We start from the raw sequence: 19,784 nt of genomic DNA, 5'->3' as shown, positions 1-19,784 counted from the left end.
CATGCACAAAGATAACAGACATGCTATTTGAACATTTATATTTTACTTGAAAAAAATTTTTATCTGAGTGCTCAAAGTATTTTCTACAGATAAAATTTATTGAAAAATAATACTTCTAATCAAATTATCAGTGAGAAAAACTTTAGCTGAATGAAAATATTCCCAATATTTTCATCTTGCCTCTGCAATCTATTAATTTGGTTATAGTGATTTATAATATACTCTATTAAATTACTTATTCAAGTCTTCTTCAGTTATTATTATCCTATTTAACAGTTGTGATTTCATGGTTATACAAGAAGTAGTATCAGGGGTGGGATTCAATTGCATGTCTCCCTAACTTTAAGACTAGTATTCTATTTATTACACCCAAAATATTTCCTCTGCCTGTTCCCTTGCTTTCCAAATGGATTATATCCCACTCAGTATACTCTCTCATACACATTTCCTCAGACAATGCATTAGAATGTTACATCATTCAAATAATCATAGCAGGCAAATGCTACAAATGTTGTGATATTATTATATACCAAGAAGGCCCTCTGCTACTTTCCATAGCTCATATGAAAGCAAAATAAAATGATCAATATAATTTGTGATAATCTACAGTATGATATAATAGGGATAAATATATTATTTAATATTTGTGTACTATGACATTTTAAAAGGATAAAATTGCAACCAAAGACATACAACAACTATCATATCATAAATACAAAGAACACTGAAGCAAATGGGTTAATTTTCCAGTAGAAAGCTTTATTGTGTTCAAGACACATTTCTAGATGGAACCTAACTCATGGTCTTATGCTCTAATGCCCTTAATTTTAATTATTCATATGTTTAAATGTTGCCAGGAAAATCCTTACCATGATAAAATGGAAGTCTTTCATATCAGTTCCATCTGTACTGAGGATATGATCTCAGTAGCAATGGTGCAAAGACTTCCAATAATTGTGACTGGTAATTCCCTCTTGGCTCCATCATGCACTACTTACCCCTGAGAAATGAACATCTATTGATCGCTTGGCCTAGTGACAGACTCCCTTCCCCAGATCTTCTGTCAATCTAGTGATTAAGTAATTTGATTTTAGTTTGATAGACAAATGCTGCACAACCCCAATTTATTTTTAATTTCTACAGCCCTTGGTGACTGGCAGTTCCAAATAAACACTATTAATAAATCATTAATCTGTAACTAAAGAGCAGGCTCTTTCAGGAAGACTTGCCAATTGCATACCACAGAAAGTCTCAGAGGAATATTTGTCATTCTCACTGTTACAATGGACCAGAAGAGCATCCATTTGAGACAGCTCAGCTAAAGTTTGGGAGAAAAAAAAAAAAAAAAAACATGCACACAAACCGCAGCAAAATGACTTCATCAATTGATAACTGGTGTTTTCTTATTTGGAATAAACACATAAAAAAACAGGGGAAAAACCTTTAATGTCTTGGTACCCTAATAAGCACTTGATGGAGTGTAACAAAAAGAGGATTTGTAAATGCTATCTGAAATAGAGATAAGCTTGAACTAAAAAGAACAGGAAATTGAATGTGTTCTTCTCTCCCACCTCTACCTCCAGGTTTCAGATGAATTTGGAAAGGTCATTCACATAATTATTACAGTAACTGGTCCAAGGCCTCTTAAGCTAGACTGATCTGATTGTGTGTTAATGGCTGCAAAAGCAAGATAAGGAGGGTGTAGAGTAAAGAAAAAAACACAAAAACAAAAAAAACCCCGGAACATTATTAGCAGGCAGGATTGTTTTATTAGATAACCTTAAGTTGCTTTATAGCATAGGGCTTTTCTTTTATTGTTTCAGCATAATGCTAAATTTTTTCTTCCACATGGAGTCATTTAAGCATCAGTAGTCAATTTTTACTTCTTCTTACATAGATGGCTGCACACTATATCCAATAATGTATCAGGAGAACTACACAAGTCAAATACCTGATTAGAAATTTTAATTGATTGATTCCCAATGCTGAACATTCTAAAAACACTTGTCTTACCATTCACATGATTGGCTAAAAAGTCTAAATTCCTGTAGTACTTCTAATTGACTTGCATCATATGAATTAATTCACTGCTTAATTGTTAAAAGAGCCATTTTAGAAAAGATCATTTGAGGAAAAGATTATTTGATGTGGGATTAGAAAACAGATGCCATGAAACCAGATCTAATGTTCTCCCTACTTCACTACACTGCCTCTAAGTCCTATGTTTGTGATAATTCCCTATATATTTTGTGTTTCAGTCTTTTATTGGTGAGATTTGATACTAGCCTTTTCTTCTATATATTTATCTTCTCAATATTCACAGATTCTAATAATACAAGACATTTTTAATTCTATATAATCAAAATGCCCTATTTTTGTCTTTATTCCCTGTTTAGTTAAAAATACTCCTCTCAAACAATAGTAAAAAGTACTGATTTCTTCTTCCTCTATTTTTTTTCAGTGATAAGATCTTTTATGAGCAAATTTTGTATTAGCTGGAATCTCTAGTTATAGCTAGAAGTCTTCAAAAAGGAATCATTTCCTAGTAATTGATATTCTTGTGTTTATCAGATATTAAGATAAGATTTTTGGTTAATTTTGCTTTTTGTTTACCTATACTATTCTGCTAGTTTAATGCTGTTTAAAAAACCATTACTAAATAGTAATAACCACTGCTTTATGGAATTTTAAATCTGATGATTTAATATTTGATAATTTATATCTAATTATCCTAATTTGTCACCACTGGACTCTTTCATTCAAACAAGATATAGTTATTGCATTACCAGATCACAAATATTTTTGATGATGACTGCTTTATGATAATATCTACATTTTCTATTTTCCTTGATATTCTAGGAATTTACAATCCTAAATCAACTTTCCCCCCATTTATAAATTCCCTTTTTCATAATCTGATTGCTTTAGGATTACATTTATAAATTCAATTTGTATCAGTTTTAACAATATTGTTGTAGCTCAACCATGAGCACTAAATATGATTTTCTTTATTTCTATAAAGAATGTTTTGTTGTTATATTTACATAAATTTTATATGTCTTGGTAGGTTAACTCAGATCCTTTTTGTATTTTGTAATTTGTCTTTTCCTTTTTTTCCCCTTTTTTAGTTGTTTTTAGTTCTATATGGAAATGTAGATTGCTTTTGGTAGATTTATTGTGTATCTGTTACCTAATTAAAGTAATTGTTTCAAATTATTCCTTCATTGATTCTCTGTGGTTTTCTTAGTAAAACATTATATGATTTTTGAAATTGGGATAATTTTGCCTCCTCTTTACTAATATTTATACATTCAATTGGTTCTACTGTCTTATCATAGTAGCAAGTATTTCTGAAACTATCAAGTAATAACACAAAGAAAAAGTACCTTGTTTTACCCCCATTTGTGCTAAGAATTTATTTCTCCATTATGTATAATGTTTATTTCCTATTAAATATGCTATTAAAAATTATATTAAAGAAGTATTCTTCCACACAAGGGTGTTTTTTTTTGGGGGGGCATATTTTAGAATAATCATATTTTTCTTAACTTGGTCTTGTATGTCAATAATTATGCTAATGGATTTTGTAATGCTCAACTATCTTTATATCTTTGGCATAAATCCAACTTAGTAATATTAAAATATTTTCTGGATATACTGCTATAGTTTCCTTATAGGGCTTTTACATAATATTTGCGTGTTAGTATACATTAATGAATCTGGTTACAATTTTCTGTTTTGTCTCTTTCCAGTCCTTATTGCTATTATGAAATGAGTATATAGAGAGGCTTATGCCTCCAATTTTTAGAATAATTTTTGTAATGAACATATGAATTGGTCTTTAGGTGTTTAACAGAATTCACTTGTGTACTTTAAGAAAATCCCTTTGATGTGAATGATAAATTGGAAGTAGAAAAAAATTGAGCAGAGATATCAATCAAAAGGCTTTTGTAATAGTCCCAGCATGAGGCAAGAAAGCTTGTACCAGAGTGGCAACTATGGGAATAGAGCAAAGGTAACATATGAGAGGTATTATGAAAATAGGAAAAAAAAGATTCATCTTTGATTTCCTTATAGGAGATTGCAGCATTTAAGATCTATTATTCTCATTTTATTGGGCTAGGTAACTTTTTCTTATTTATTCATTTTTTGTTACTCAGACATTCCCTTGTTGTGATAATTATCTATTATCTATTAGCCCATAGGTCATTCTAGCTTCTTTTTTCTAGAGTTCCATATCTGACTCCTCTTCAATTCCTACTGTTGTACTAGAGGACCTTCCTACACAAATTGATGATCTCTTTGAAGACCACTAATCTCTTAATTCTTAATTTCCAATGATATTATTGAGGTACAGCAAATGATGAGATTTAGGAGAACAATTGTAACCAAATGTTGGTGTTTGCACCAAGTGTTGAAGTTCAATCATGTGAAGAATTCATAATAATGTTTCTCTTTGGCAAAAAGTTGGTTTATTTATGAGAAGAGGGTACAGACAAAATGAAGAGATACAATAAATATCATATGTGATAAATATGAAATATATTTGGGAGCACATATTGTTAGACACTATGAGACATGGAAGAGTGATGGGGTAAAGAGAAAGACATCATGAGGCAAGATAGAATGCCATAGTAGGCCAAGCCAAAAGGGATTCAGTAAAGATGGTGTGGACCATGGAAAGATTTACAGGTGAAATTTAACATTGAGGGTTGGACATAAATTGTCTTTCTGGTTAGATACATTAAGGAGGGGTTACCTATAATCTCCTGATGGGATGGGACTGTATGATTGAGCTGATCCCTATTAATGCTCTTCAGGACTTGCCTCAGAGAATAATCTTATCACTACTTCAGGCTTTCTCTGTCAACCCCATCTAGTGATCCAGCACCTCATCACCATAGCCTATTCCTTAGTCTACCTCAGCTACATGTCTTTGATTTTTCCGTAATCACATGACAAAAATTCTGCCATTCTTCTATTATATCATAATTTTCCCACATTTCAGTTGATTAATTCATCATCAGTGATTCCCACTGATAAATTAAACCTTTGTAACATATTCTTTTTCTTTAAAATGATCTCTAATTTCTTTTTACCCTTCAGTACTTTCTCAGTAACTCTACTGGCTTCATTTTCTTACATTTCTAATTATAACGAGATAGTTTAACTTTACCCTGTTCTCTACTATTAAATCCATTGCTTTTTAATCTTTTTACCAAGTATACCTTGTCAAACCTCAACCTTGGATTATTCCCATTATCTGTCTCTTCTCCTGCTCATAAAACAGGAAGTTCACTATAAGTTTCTGTTATCCAATTTCAACTAGGCCCTTAGTGAAGCAAAAGCAATTCTTTTACTCCCTAATTAACTGATCTTGCTCCCCCATAGATGCTGGTAAAAAAATAATAACAACAACAAATACCCTTCCTCTTTTTCTCAAACATCCCATACTTTCCAAGCTGAGAACCTTGCTTCATACTTTACTGAGAAAATAAAGTCTATTTACTTTGAACTCTTCTAGTCTCTTTATTTCCAAACCCCTTGACATCATCTTCCACTCCTTCAGGTTCTGATAATGTGGCAGCCTTTCCACAGCCGTCACCTCTCTTTCTTTAACTCTCCTCCTGTCTGCCACTTCCATTATCCTTATTTTATCTCTAACCTTCAATCTGTCTAGATGTCCAAGTCTGTGTCTTCCTTACAAAAACTTCATTAGTCCCCACTATTCCCTCAAACTGTGTATGTAGCACATGATCTATATTGACAGTAATAAGGTACTTGAAACAAATATATAGCAAACTGAAATACTGGCTTGGTTCATTGCTAACCTGTTAACATTATAAATACCAATTTTTGAGGTAACCCCATAACAGTATCCTGCAGGGACTGCTTCTGGTTGCCATCTTTTAATGTACTACTTACCTAAAGTGGAGTTGAATGATTTGGTTGATTTACTCAGCTAGCGTTACCCTTAAACTTGACTTCCATCTATCAGGTCTGGAAAGAGCACATATTAGTTTTGAAAAAAAATATAAAAGAAAATTGAATGGAATTTACAAACCATATTAGCCTAATGAATTTGACTTTGCTACCTTTAAATTTTCTTGAATGTATTAGTAAAGAAATAGTGAAAATTTGGAAAAGAATGACCAGAAAGAGCCAATATGACTTTCTTAAGAACAAGCTATATATGGCTATTGTTATTTTTTTTTGGTCAGGGTTACTAAACTTGAAGATCAAGGAAATTCTAGAGAAATAGTTTATCTAAATTTTAGAAAAGTATTTGATAAAGTATCTCATTCTATTCTTGTGAGAAAAGATGGAGAAATGAGTTATCTATTAGAGGTTTTAAACCAATCATACTCAAGAGTGCAATCTAAATTAAAATATAATTGAGAAATATTTAACAAAAGAAATAAAAATAAAACAGAATGTAGTTTCATCAATCAATATACAAGTAAAATATGCTGATGGATGAGTTAGATGCCCCTGTTTCTATTTGAGTTGTCATCATTGGTTTATAAGATACAAGGATGGATCCAGCACAGGATAAATGGCTGGGCTCTAATGGTTGTCAATAATTCATGTCAAATTAGAAGATTTCCATTTTAGTGCCCTGAGAATCTGTCTTTTTAAAATGTATTTTATAATTGACATAGCTAAAAGGATAGCTGGCACTATTATCAAATTTTAAGATGACACAGTGCTAAATAGGATATTTAACATACTGGATGACAGGATCAAAAAAGGATTTTAACAGGCTAGAAAAACTTTAAATTGAATTCAACATAGTGACATTTAATAGGGATGAATGTAAATTCATGAATGCAATGTAGGGGAGATTACCAAATATCATGTCTGAAAAGGAACTTGGATTTCTAGAACAAAGCTTTCTAAACTGTGGTTGTAACCCCATATGGGGTCATGTAACTAAAAGTTATGATCATAAAATTATGATTTATTTTCAATAAATGTTTGATTTGCATACCTATTGTATTTATGTATATGTCTGAGATTGCATAAAAATGTTTTAGGCAAAAAGAGATCATGAATAAAAAAAAGTTTAAGAAACCCTCTTCTAGAGGATTCCAGGCAGATGAGTAGAGTGATACATCAGCCAGAAAATCTTACTTAATTGTGGGCTGCATTAAGAATTACATATTTTTAAGGAAAAGGGAGATGATAGTTTCACTGACACTATGTCCTGGTCAGATTGCTTCTAGAAGATTTCATTCAGTTTTGAATGATACATTTTTTTTAAAAGACCCTTGATAGACTTCAGAGGTTTTAGAGGAAGGAAACCAGAATGGCAAAGGTCTTCAAGCCCATGACTTAAAAGAATTAATTGAAGGAATTAGAGTAATTATATTAGAAAGGAAAAATTTCAGGATTCGGGACAGGTAGCTGTCAAATATCTGAAATGTGTAAAAGGAGGCTCTTTTTGAACCTCTACAGTAGAGGTAAAGAGGAATTTAAGTTGCTTGAGAGTGAAAAAGATGATTATAAAAGCTGGCTTGAAGTTTAACAACAACAACAACAACAACAACAACAACAACAACAACAACAACAACAAAACAAATTCAAAGATCCTGACCAGTCCCTTCATTTCCTGGCAAATAGAGGTAGAAGAAATGGAAATAGTGTTAGACTTATATATAAATATAAATATACAATATACAATGCAATCAATATACAATACAAATTGTATATTGATTGATGAAACTACATTCTGTTTTATTTATATTAGATTTATACTTATATAAATCTAATATAATGTATTTTATATTTATACTTTATATATATGTGATTATATTATATTATATTTATTTTTTATATTTTTATATTTATATAAATCTAATATAATATATTTAGATTTATATTCTTGGGCTCAAAGATTACTTCAGGCTGTGATTATACTCATGAAATTGAAAGACACTTTCTGTGATCAAGGAAAGCTTTGACAAATCTGGATGGGATACTTTAAACAGAGATATCACCTTGCCAACAAAGGTCTAGATAGTCAAAGCTATGGTATTTTTAGTAGTAATGTATGGCTTTAAAAATTGAACCATAAGGAAAGGGGAGTCCCACTTTTGAATTATTGTGCTGGAGACTTTTAAGAGGCTCTTGGATAGCAAGGAGATCTTAAAATAGCTATTCAATGGAAAGTCAAACACTGAATTTGAAACTTAATTACTTTTACCACATAATGAAAAGATTAAACTCATTGGAAAAATACCCTGATATTGGGAAAGATTGACGGAAAATGGGACAGCAGAGAATGAGATGGCTAATGTCAGGGAAGCAGTAAACATGAAGTTGGACAGACTTCAAGTGGTAGTAGAGGATAGAGGAGCTGCCATCTTATAGTCCATGGAGTAATATAAATGAATGGCTGAACAACTTCAAAGCAGAGGTTAACAAACTGACCAGCAACATAGTTTTATAGGTGCTCTGAGTTCTAAAGTCTTACTGAAACAAGTGGCAACCCAGATTTGGCTCACATTCTGTAGTTTACTAACCCCCTAATCTAGAGGGAAATAGAGACCTATAAATTGCAAAGCCACAATTCTAGACTTGATATAAAGAAAAGCTTTTAAATAATTGTTTAAATAAAAAACAAACTAAAAACAATGAAATACCTTAGTAAGCGGTAAGTTCCTTCTCACTGAGGTCCTTAAGTAGAGGCTACGTGGCAACTTGTTGCTTATACTGCAGAGTTATTCTATATTGAAATTAAGTTGGACTGTGAAATTAATCTATAGTTCTCTTGCTCTGCTGTCCTTTCCAACTTAGAAATTCTATGATCCTATGATTTATGTCTTTATTTCATCTTCTGTTATTCTACCATTGAGGTGAAATTTTCCATTTTTCTTTAGTAGGCAAGAAATTTTATAGGACTTTTGATTACTTGGAGAATAAGGCTTCACATGAGATTTTTTTCTTTGCTCTGAATCTGTGAATTGAATAGCATATAGAACTCCAGATGAAAAACCTATCTATCCTAATGGTTTTGCTATTTTAAAAATATCTAAATGGTTCCTTGGGGTCACTGAGAAAATAAAATTGTTTGCCCAAGATGTATTAGCATATTCAAAGAACTCTCACCAAAGTACAAGCTTCCTTTATTTTGTGTTTAAAGACAGATATTTACCTTTATTTATAAATCTTATGGCTTCTCAGGAACACATCTTATAAAACTATTTTTACTATAGAGGTAATTTGCCCCTAGTCATGTTGCTTTACTTAAACTTCTGGGTTTTGTGGGCATAATTTAATATTAATGAGTATTAAGACATGTCTGAAGAATATGGTTCAATTTAATCCAATGAAAAATTATTTAGCTCTTACTATGAGATAAGTGCTGGATTTATAAAGACAAAAATAAAATAGTACCTGTCCTCAAGGAGCTTACAGTTTTTATTGAAAGAAGGTTTCTAGTCACATTAAATACATAACACACATGTGTATATTTATGGGTATCATGATGTTACACAGAAATCAAACTGAAGTATTTATCTGCTAAGGTTTTCTCTTTGATAGCAATCTCGCCCCTTCTATTTTCCTCACCTTTCTCCATTTTGAACACAGGAGGAATAGAAGAGTTAAAATAAAATAAGAATATTGACAAAAGAAGATAGATGATTTGGATGTTGGTTTAAGGGATGAAGATAACTTTAAGAGTAAATTCACTAAATATATTCATTACTTTCCAAAACAAGTGGTTCTAAGTTATTAAGTAAGTCTGCCTTGGGAAACATATTATTTTTGCTATATAAATATATTTCTAATTTGTTCTCAATTTATCCCTTATATAGTTTTAGTACATATATATATAGTTTTAGTATAAATGTTATTGTTTAGGAATTATTTAACATGGGATTGTAATAAAACTTTTGGTATTAAGCCAAATGAATCCAGGTTGTTTAAGTTAAACTATGATTCAGGCACCCTTGAATGTTAAGCCTGTTACATGGTACTGAAATTAATGGACATTTTAAATTGTATACATGTTAAGATATATGTATGCATGCATGTTTATATGTACACACACACACACACATATATATATGTCTTTGTTTATAGCTGCTATCTTTTGTAGTGTCAAAAAACTGGAAATTAAGAAGATACCCATTATTTGGGGGAACAACTGAACAAATAATGATATATAGAAATAATATGAAATTGTTGTATTCCAAGAAATGATAAATGGGATGGTTTTAGAGAATAAAACACACTTTTGGATATGATCAATGCCAAAATTTGTTTTTCTTGACTATTCATATTTATAACAAGAAAAAAATTTCTTGATTAAATTCTTTCAATGTGCTATTCTACATTATATTACTTTAAAAAATTCTTTGCATAGAAGGATTGTGTAGTACTCATATACTCAGATTAAATATAAGACTACTTATTTTTTTCCTCAAAGTAGTTACACTTTTGATTAATGTTGAATTAAAATTAGAGTTTTCACCTTAGGAGGAAGCTTCATTAGGCTCATTATATCAACACTTATTTTATTGTTCTTACTCTTAAATATTTGCTGTGCTACTTCTCAGCCATGTGTTATAATAACTTCAATAATCATTTGTGTTTTTGTGTAGCTCATTTAATTCCTAAACAAATGTTTTGGTAGTTCATCAACTACTGAAGTAAAATGATTAGGAAGACTGATGTGCAATGATACAATTCAAGCAAATTATAATTATATGGTCTAGAAAGGACCTTGAAGTCTCACTGCCCTCAGAGACATGATGTTGAAAATAAATAATCATGTTCTAATCAAAGTTAATCAAAATTCCAAATCCTCCTCCAACTTCCAGCATAGGTATTGTAAACAAACATCAGATAAGTTTCTGTACTTTTGCAGAAAACAAACTATTACAAATATGAATTTGAAATGTTGGAGGGCTATTGGGTCTGCTATAAATCATTTTGCTGATTTTTGGAATGATTAAGTATGGAAACAGCTGGTACTGTCATTTTATCATTATTTCAGAAGCTATGGAAGTAATCAAGAACTCAGTGATAACTATTATCACAATTAGGTCCTTATGATTTTTCATACAGTGTCTCATCATTTCTTTTCAGGATCTGCACATTATCCAGAAACTGGTTAGTGACATCATCATCTTAAATTGACTTCTAATTAGAAGATTTATGCAAAAACTAAAGGAAACTCTAGGACAAGTATTCACAAGTATCAAATACTTGCAAATAAAATTAATATGATCATATGAAAAGTAGGTAAATATATGTGACACCTCATTTGTTGGGGAAAGTTCTCTTCTTATGTTGAAAATAGCACATGCCAGAACCATATATACTACTGTCCCTAGCAATCACTAAACAAGGCATTTATATTTGGTTACTAAGTCAATTTCCACTTGCCAGTCTTATAAAAAAATGGTATATATCTATGATGTTCTGGGAAAATGAAACCCAGAAAAAGAACTGAACCAAAAATTACATGTCACATTTTAATAAACAATTTTGTCTAATTATCAAAGAATATGTACTCACTTGCCAAGCGCAAAACATTCCATCTTGACTGTCATTCCCTTAGCAGCTGTAACCATGAAAGGAAAATGGACCTCAATTTTCGGCTCATATTCTCCCATCACACCTGGGAAATAAAGAATGGTCTTTAAAAATAAAATTAATGTCACAACTTTTTCTTGAAGCCTAAAGACTTTATTTTGTAAGTGCATGGTTTAGTTGTTGTTGTTGTTGTTGTTTTAAACAGCAATGAGGGGAATGATGAATTGAGTGAGAACAGTGACTCACTCACAGAACAATTATGTAATTATAGAATCATAGAATATCAGTGTTGGAAAGGAATTTAAGAGTTGCTGTGATTCAATCCATAACCAAACAAGTAATTCCTTCTACAATATTCCTGACAAATGGTAATTTAGCTTTTGACTTAGGCAATCTAGTGTTAGGCAAAATCTAGTGAATTTGGGTGATATGGGGACAATAGATCTATCCGTAAGCTCTGTTTTCTAGAAAAAATTTTCTTTTGTGATGTTATCATTTCAGTCACATCTGACTTTTTGTGACCCTATTTTGAAGTTTTCTTGCAAAGATACTGGAGTAGTTTTTTATTTCTCTCAAGCTCATTTTATAGATGAGGAACTGAGGCAAACAAGATTAATTCATTTGCCCAAGGTTAGATTTGGACTCATAAAGGTGAATCTTCCTGATTCTAAAGCCCAGTGCTCTTATTCACTGTATCATCTAGCTGTCACCTGGATTTTCTTTATATAAGAAAATCTTTTCTGCCTCTTTACAATTCCTATTTATTTGTCATATTTCTGCAATCTAAGGTCAAGCAGAATAAGTTTAATGATTCTTTCATGTGATATGGAATGACCACAAATGCTTCTATGCGCATATAATTAAGAGTAACTATCAAGACTCTAAGACTTTTATTCTTTAGACTAAACAATCTAATTCCTTCAACAGAAATTTATATGGTATAATCTGAAAGAATTCATCCTGGTAACCCTCCTTTGAATACAGTCACTTCCTAAATACTAAGAGCATATTTACAACATTGTATAGACTGCGTGGTAGAGCAGAATAATTGGTTCTAGAATCAGATCGTGCCTGTGACACATTAGTTGTGTGAAAATGGGCCATTTCCTTAAATTCTCTGATTATCAATTTCTGTGTCTATATAATGGGATTCATGATACATATAATCTCCTATCTTATAGTCATTATGGTAAAATGTGATAATGCATTAAATAATTTTTTAAAAATATGTGCATATGTAAATAAAATAAAATATTCACACAAATGTATATATACATATAAAAATATGTGTATATATGCATATAAAATATGTGTATATATATATATATATGAATAATAGTAATTAGTGTGAAAACTGTTAATGATTATTCTTCAAGGTTCAGAATAGGTGGTAAATTCAGAAGTTTTTACCTACTGTTTCATAAAAGTTATATTCTTTTACAGAGCTTTTTGCTCAAAGACTATTTTGCTTACCAAGAAAGATTAATTTCAATTGCCTCTATATCTTATCATTCCCTTTGAGATTTACTGGTTCGTATACAAATTGCTCCTTTCTCTTTTTATACTTTTGTACTAGCTATCTCATAGGTCTAGAATGTTCTTCCTCCTATTTACCACTTCTTAGATTTCCCGGGTACCTTCAAGATTGAGCTCAAGAGCTAACTCAAGAGAAAGTGTTTTCTTTCTGGTCCCCTTAGCTACAAAAACATTCCATTCTAAAATGATTTTCCATTTATTTGTTATTGTAAAAATGTTATATCATATAATATTTATGTCATATTTAATTTGTGATATTTTTATATCATTTTGTGAATCTTAAAGAACTATTTAAATATAGCTATTATTATCATTTTTAATATTGTGTGTATTTATTTGTGTATGTGTTGTTTCCCCTACTAAAATGTAAGCTCCTTGAGGGCAACAGTTGTTTTGGTACTTTTTCCACTTGGTGTTTAATGCTTAGGTTTAATACTTAATTCCTTGCTTATTCTCAAACTGAGAACTGTTAAAGGCCTTCACTTGAAAAGGCTAAGATCTCCTATTATATCCTGGGCCATCTTCACTCATCTTGATCTATATCTTGCCACTGGACCCAGATGCTCTGGAAAGGAAAGGGAGGCAGGTTCTTGCCCAGCCCTCCTTCAAATCCAATTCATGTGCATGTCATGACATTATCTCCTCTATTTCATGGTTCTCTTCAAGAAGGAAAGACAAACACATGTTTGGACAGTAGCTTGTTTTCTCTCATTTGGGTTGAAATGGAAACATTGTCCATATCTGGAAGTATGTAAAATTCTTCTGAACATGTAGATAAATGAGAGAAGTACAAGACAGGATGGGAGAGGGACATTTAAAGTATTTTAATGGATTAGGATTTGAGAGGGTGAGAGAAAGGTGATAGGGTAACAGGGATATGGTACAAAGAGACTGATAAAGAAAATGGGAGTAAAAATAAGGTGGAAGGAAATCTCCAAGTAGTAATTATAGTTTTGAATGTGAATGGGATGTTCTCTCTTTGGAATACCAAAGAACTTGAAATTGCTATGATCCCCATCATTTGAGGAATGGTTGAACAAGTTGTGGTGTACGGTTATGAAGGAATGTTATTATGCTATAAGAAATGATAAGCTCAATGATCTTAGAAAGACATGCAAATTCTTGCATGAAATGAATAACAAAGTGAGCAAAACCAAGATATCATATACAAAAATAGCAATATTATTTTAAGAATGGCTTTAAGCAACTAAATCATTTTGACTATGAAAAATACACAAATTAAGCATATAAGTCATATGTACAAAGAAATTATCTGCATCCAAAAAAAGAACTGGCAAATGGAAGTGTATATACAAAACTTTTGCATATACATCTATTTGCATCTAATGATGGCTGTCTCTAGGACTGGGAGAAATGGGGACAAAAAAAGGAAAAATAAAGAAATTTACATGATAACTTTATTTGTTATATTTGGGGGGAATAGCAAATTTTACATGATAGATTTATAATTTAATGCATTATCATCTTTTTAAAAAAATTGTACTGTGCCATGGAAATGCTTATTTTGTTCTATGAGTTGAAAATAAAATATATATATTTTAAAAGTGTCTGTTAAATATATTGGATTACTTGCCATCTTGGGGAAGGGGTGGGAGGAATGGGGGAAATAAATTATACGTACATATCTTTTGAAAATAAAAAATAATAAGATTTTTTAAAAAGTGCATGTTAATTGACTGATTTATTGAACAAAGGGGCTGGCTAGGTAGCACAGTGGATAGAGTACCAGGCCTAATGTAAGAAAAGTTCATCTTCCTGAGTTTAAATTTAGCCTCAGATACTTACAAGTTGTGTGACTCTGAACAAGTCACTTTGGGCTTCAGTTTTCTCATTTATAAAATAAACTGGAGAAGAAAATGGCAAACTATTATAGTATCTCTATCAAGAAAACCTCATTGGAGTCACAAAGAGCATGACTGAAAAATGAATGAATACATTGAAGGAAAGTGGACTGCCACATGGCAGAAGGACTTGTTTGCTTAGTCCCAATGAACAGAACTAGGGACAATTAACAAAAAGTCATAGAGTGGTAGCTTTATCTAAAAGATACTTTATATCAGCATGTATTTCTCAAGAATTAGAACTACTCTAAATTAGCCTTCTGTAAGGATTTGTGCTCATCCTGAAAAAGTTCACCAGTTGAAGATATTGTAGAAGAACTCTTCTTTTGTTTCCAGGTATGGATAAAATTAAATGACCTCTTAGGTCTTTTGTAACACTGAGGTTCTGTGATTCTATGGCTGCCAATAGTGGCTTGGTGGCAGGCCCTAATTTTTATGTAATCAGAGTCTGAAATGGAATGAGATATCATTCTATTGCTTTTGAGGAAGCATTGAAACCATTCCATTCCTTTTGTTGCCTAGACTAATTCAACCATAGGAATAAACCATTCCAGTGTTTTATTTCTTCAACTGAAATTAACATCACATTTTTGGTTTTATTTTCATATAAATTGCTGGTGATAACTTATCTTAATTTCTAGCAAAGCCATTTTATAATTATGGCATTACCAAAAAAAAATCTAAACAAAAATTTTGCACAGAATTAAAGTTCCAACATTGATTTTCACACAACTTAAAAGAAAATGTTTTATTTTTATACCCAAAGTGGAAAGAAGTTGTTGCATCTGTCAGGCTTTCGAAGTTCTTCACTATTAAATTTAGCAGTCATTTGTTGGCTAGTAAGGCAATAGTGGGGAAAATTTTAACACAAGCTATTCTACACTTTCACCATAATGGGTTTAGAAATGGTTGTATTTAGCCAATTAGATAACTTTTTTTTAAATTTTATTTTATTTTGTAACTGTCCAATGCTTGGGATAACTTTTTTAGGACAAAGTACCTAGGAAAAAGGTAAGGTTAGAAGTGGGTAAAAGAGTATGTGGATATAATAATGGAAAGATATAATATGGAGAGGAGAGACATCTATAGCCACAATTATGACTATAGATAATATTGTAGAACTAGCTTAACAATTCTATAAATGCGATAGGATATAAATTCTCAAGAACAGGGACTTTTGTCTTTGTACTCCTTGAATATAGAAAAATATTTACATATATAATATATAAATTAATAATTCAAATAAGTTAATATTAAGTAACTGCTTAAAAAATGCTTATTGAATTAATGAATTAATTCAAGGTAAGACAAAGTATAATAGAAAGATAAGATTTGGAATCAAAATTCCTTCAATCACATTCTGGATTTGCCTCTTATTATCTGTATGGTTTTTTTTACCCATCTATTAAAGACCGAATGAACTCTAAGATCTTTTCTAGATCAAAATAGTAAATTTTAAAAAATGAAACTTCAATAAATATATTATTTTACTTACAGACTCATGGAGTTAATGTTTTGCAACATCTTCTATATTTTTCTATCTACTTAAAAGGCACCCAGATTCTCATCACTTCTCAAGTCAATACTGAAATAACCTCACAAGTGTTCTATTATTTCATGTCTTCTCACTCTGAGCCATTCTTCATACAACTGATAAAATGACTTTTCAAAGAACTTAGGTTTTATCAATCTCCTACTCACTAAATACAAATGCCTCTCTTTTGGCTTTAGGGTCAGATTTAAACACTGGCTTTTAAAAACTCTCTCATCTTGGCCTCAAATACTTGCTAGTTTCATTATACATTATTTCCCTTCCTGCCTTCTACTGGTCAGGGAAACTGACCTTGCTGCTCTTACTTAATGCTGTACTTGCACTGGCTGTCATTGATGCTTGGAATATCCTCATTCCTCGTTGAATCCCCATTTTCCTTCTGAATTTAGTACATCAAGGGCAATTGCAGGTATCCTACCTTGAAAAATTATCTCATATTCACTATGTGTATGTGTGTGCATGAATCTATGTATGTATGTATGTCCACACACATATGTATGTATCATTTGAACATTTTTTATTCCCATGATAGACTTTAAATTTCTTGAGGCAAAGATTATGTCATTCTTCCCCACTGGGTTCCCATTGTCTAATACAGCATCTGGCAAGAGAGGCCATATGTCTAGAATCCATCTTTAAATCTCCATGGATGCATCAGGAAATGAAGACATTCTAATCCTTCTTCACAAGGCAACTTTTCTGAGCCAGCACTTAATAAATACTTGTTTATTGATTGGATTTATTGAGTATAGTCTTATAATAAGCAATAATAATAATAAATTCTTGCATGAAAGGAAACATGACATGATGAACAGAGAGACAGGAAAACCTTTGTTCAGATTATGCCTTGATACCTACTGGCTATGTAACCTAATTAGATCACTCAGCTTTTCAGTGCTGATGTTAAACAAATTTCTAAGTCTTGAAAGTGAAGAAACAGTTGTAGTCTTACACTGAAAGAGTCAGAACTCAAAGCAATATTAACAAACTCAAAGAAATAAATATAATTAGTTTAATGAAGACTTTTTTTTTTCTTTTTGAGTTAGGATAAACATGAAGCTTTTCTTTGACAGGAGTGCAGCTTGCACACTGGTATACACCAATGTTATCTAGGAATCTGTTTTTATTTACTGAAAATATACTTTGATTACATCAGGATTTCCTGTTAAATAGCACTTAAATTTCAATAAAATATTATTTGAAATTATTTTACTTACTGTCTTAACTCTACATTTAAATATATCCATGCAATTCTTATGCCATCTAATGCCATACATTATTTAGATGCAGCTGGTAAGGGAAGCAAAGGCCAAAAAGAGAAAGAAAAGAGACTGAATAGATTGCACACATGCTGCCTAAAAATGCCATCCTCTACATAAGGCATGCTGCCACATTTAGTCCTGACATATTTAGTCTTGCAGGGAGTCTCATGCTATCTTTCTATGATCTCTAGATAATTAGTACATCACTGAATGTGAAATCATTCAGCACATTGGGATGTGATTACATAAGGACATTGGAAATTTAAAAGAAAACATAAGTTAAGCATATAAATTCATTACACTTATTTCTCTTTAATTTCTTATATTCAATAATCCAATTCTTAATTTCTTAATGATGCTTTAATTATTTGGACAAGCATCTTAATTCTATCTATTTTTCAGTTTTCTAAAGGGTCATGAAGAGATATTAATTTCACAAGCCTGGATTAACATCAAATGATTGTTAACCATAGCTGACAATCATTGTTTCCTATTGCTTTGTCATTATACAAATAAAAAGTTGAAATAAGTGACTTATATTGTCTTTAAATATATTTATTGTTTTGAGTTATATATTTATATTATATATAAAAAGTTGAAAATTAGAGAAAGTCTATCATTTAAAAGAGATTTGTTTTATGTTCATTATTTATTCTGAAACTCAGGTCAAGCATTTTCCTTTACTTCTGGATATCAAGGAAAAATGTGCCAAGGTACTTCTTCTACATGCTGTGCTATGATTGCTTTTTATGTACTACTGGAGTGTAGTATTTTGTTGTTGTTGTTGTTGTTGTTGTTGTTGTTGTTGTTGTTGTTCTGATTTAATGATTGTGATCCAAAAACAAGAAAAAAATAATATACACCATGGATGACATTTGCACAGAAATCTGAATTTTTATTCCATTTGTGTTGGCAACACAGAAAAAGAGATTTTCTAAAAGTAAGCTAATATCCTATATGTAAAACCCTGTACAAATCCCTAGAGATAATACAAGAGAGAAGAGAACTGCTTTTAAGAAACTTGTAATCCAAGGACACAGGCACTGTTGATACAACTGATTCATTAGGTGAGACAAGAGAAAAATACTGACTTTCAATGGGGACCCAAGGTATAAATAGAAGGGTTGAAAAGAATAAAATCATTTCAACCTGCGTAAATAGAAATTTAATTATAATTATAAAATGGAATAAGAATAATCTGGAAATTATGATTTGAGTTAATTTATAGCTACAAATCCATAAAATACAATTTATGCCTTCCTTCAAAAATTCATGGAAGATGATTTATTTATTTTTGTTCTGGGATTATTTTGATTCACACTGATAAATCCTTTGTTTTGGTCAATTCCCTCCTCCCTTCATTAACATGAGAAATAATTTTTAAATAATGTCACCTGAGATAAATAAATTTAGCTCACATTAGAGTTCTTTAGGGGCTGTCTTGAATATGTAGATTGAATGTTGAATGGACCAGAGTTTTCATTTTGACAACCCCTGGAGACTTCCCTTAGAAGCTGTTATGACTGGTCACTCAATGATTGATAGGCTTAAAGACTGCTATAATGGTTCCAAAGGAGATAGAGTCAAAATGGAAATATAATAGTACCAAAGGAATTGTTAATGTTAAATTCAATAATTACCTTTTTAAAAGTTCGTAAATAGCTCTGTGGGAAATTAACACCCTAAATAAAGTTTCACATATGGTCTCCTCAGCTATGATTCAACTAGGAGTTAGCATTTTGATACAATATATAGAAAGATTCACATTTGTCTTATTTCATTAATTTACAAAGGAAAAATGGAAGGCTTTAGGAATGAAGTGTGTTATTACTATTTTTAAAAAAATCATTCTATAGAGATTATTGTTCTCCTCTTCTTGTATATAGGTATCCAATAGCTCATCACAAATCAAGTAGACAGGAAAAAAAGGCAAAAAAAAAAAAAAATGATAGTCACAAAGAAGCCGAAGATACTTCAAGTTAAAGAAAATTTTCTGCCAATTTATGTACTCAGTTCTGTGACTTT

At 31.2% G+C, this 19,784-nt stretch overlaps 1 protein-coding gene across 1 annotated transcript in view; it reads right to left on the bottom strand.

Moving 5' to 3' along the window:
• Nucleotides 1-19,784, bottom strand: part of CNTN5 (contactin 5) — an 853,760-nt gene that overhangs the window by 340,250 nt on the left and 493,726 nt on the right. Inside the window, exon 6 of the mRNA XM_051986848.1 lies at nucleotides 11,530-11,632. Coding sequence (XP_051842808.1) covers nucleotides 11,530-11,632 — 103 coding nt within the window. The remainder of the gene's footprint in view (nucleotides 1-11,529; nucleotides 11,633-19,784) is intronic.

The sequence above is a fragment of the Antechinus flavipes genome, chromosome 3 (assembly GCF_016432865.1).
Source record: "Antechinus flavipes isolate AdamAnt ecotype Samford, QLD, Australia chromosome 3, AdamAnt_v2, whole genome shotgun sequence".
Taxonomy (NCBI): Eukaryota; Metazoa; Chordata; class Mammalia; order Dasyuromorphia; family Dasyuridae; genus Antechinus; species Antechinus flavipes.
Note: the sequence above shows the minus strand (reverse complement) of the source record. Positions and strands in the feature narration are given on the sequence as shown.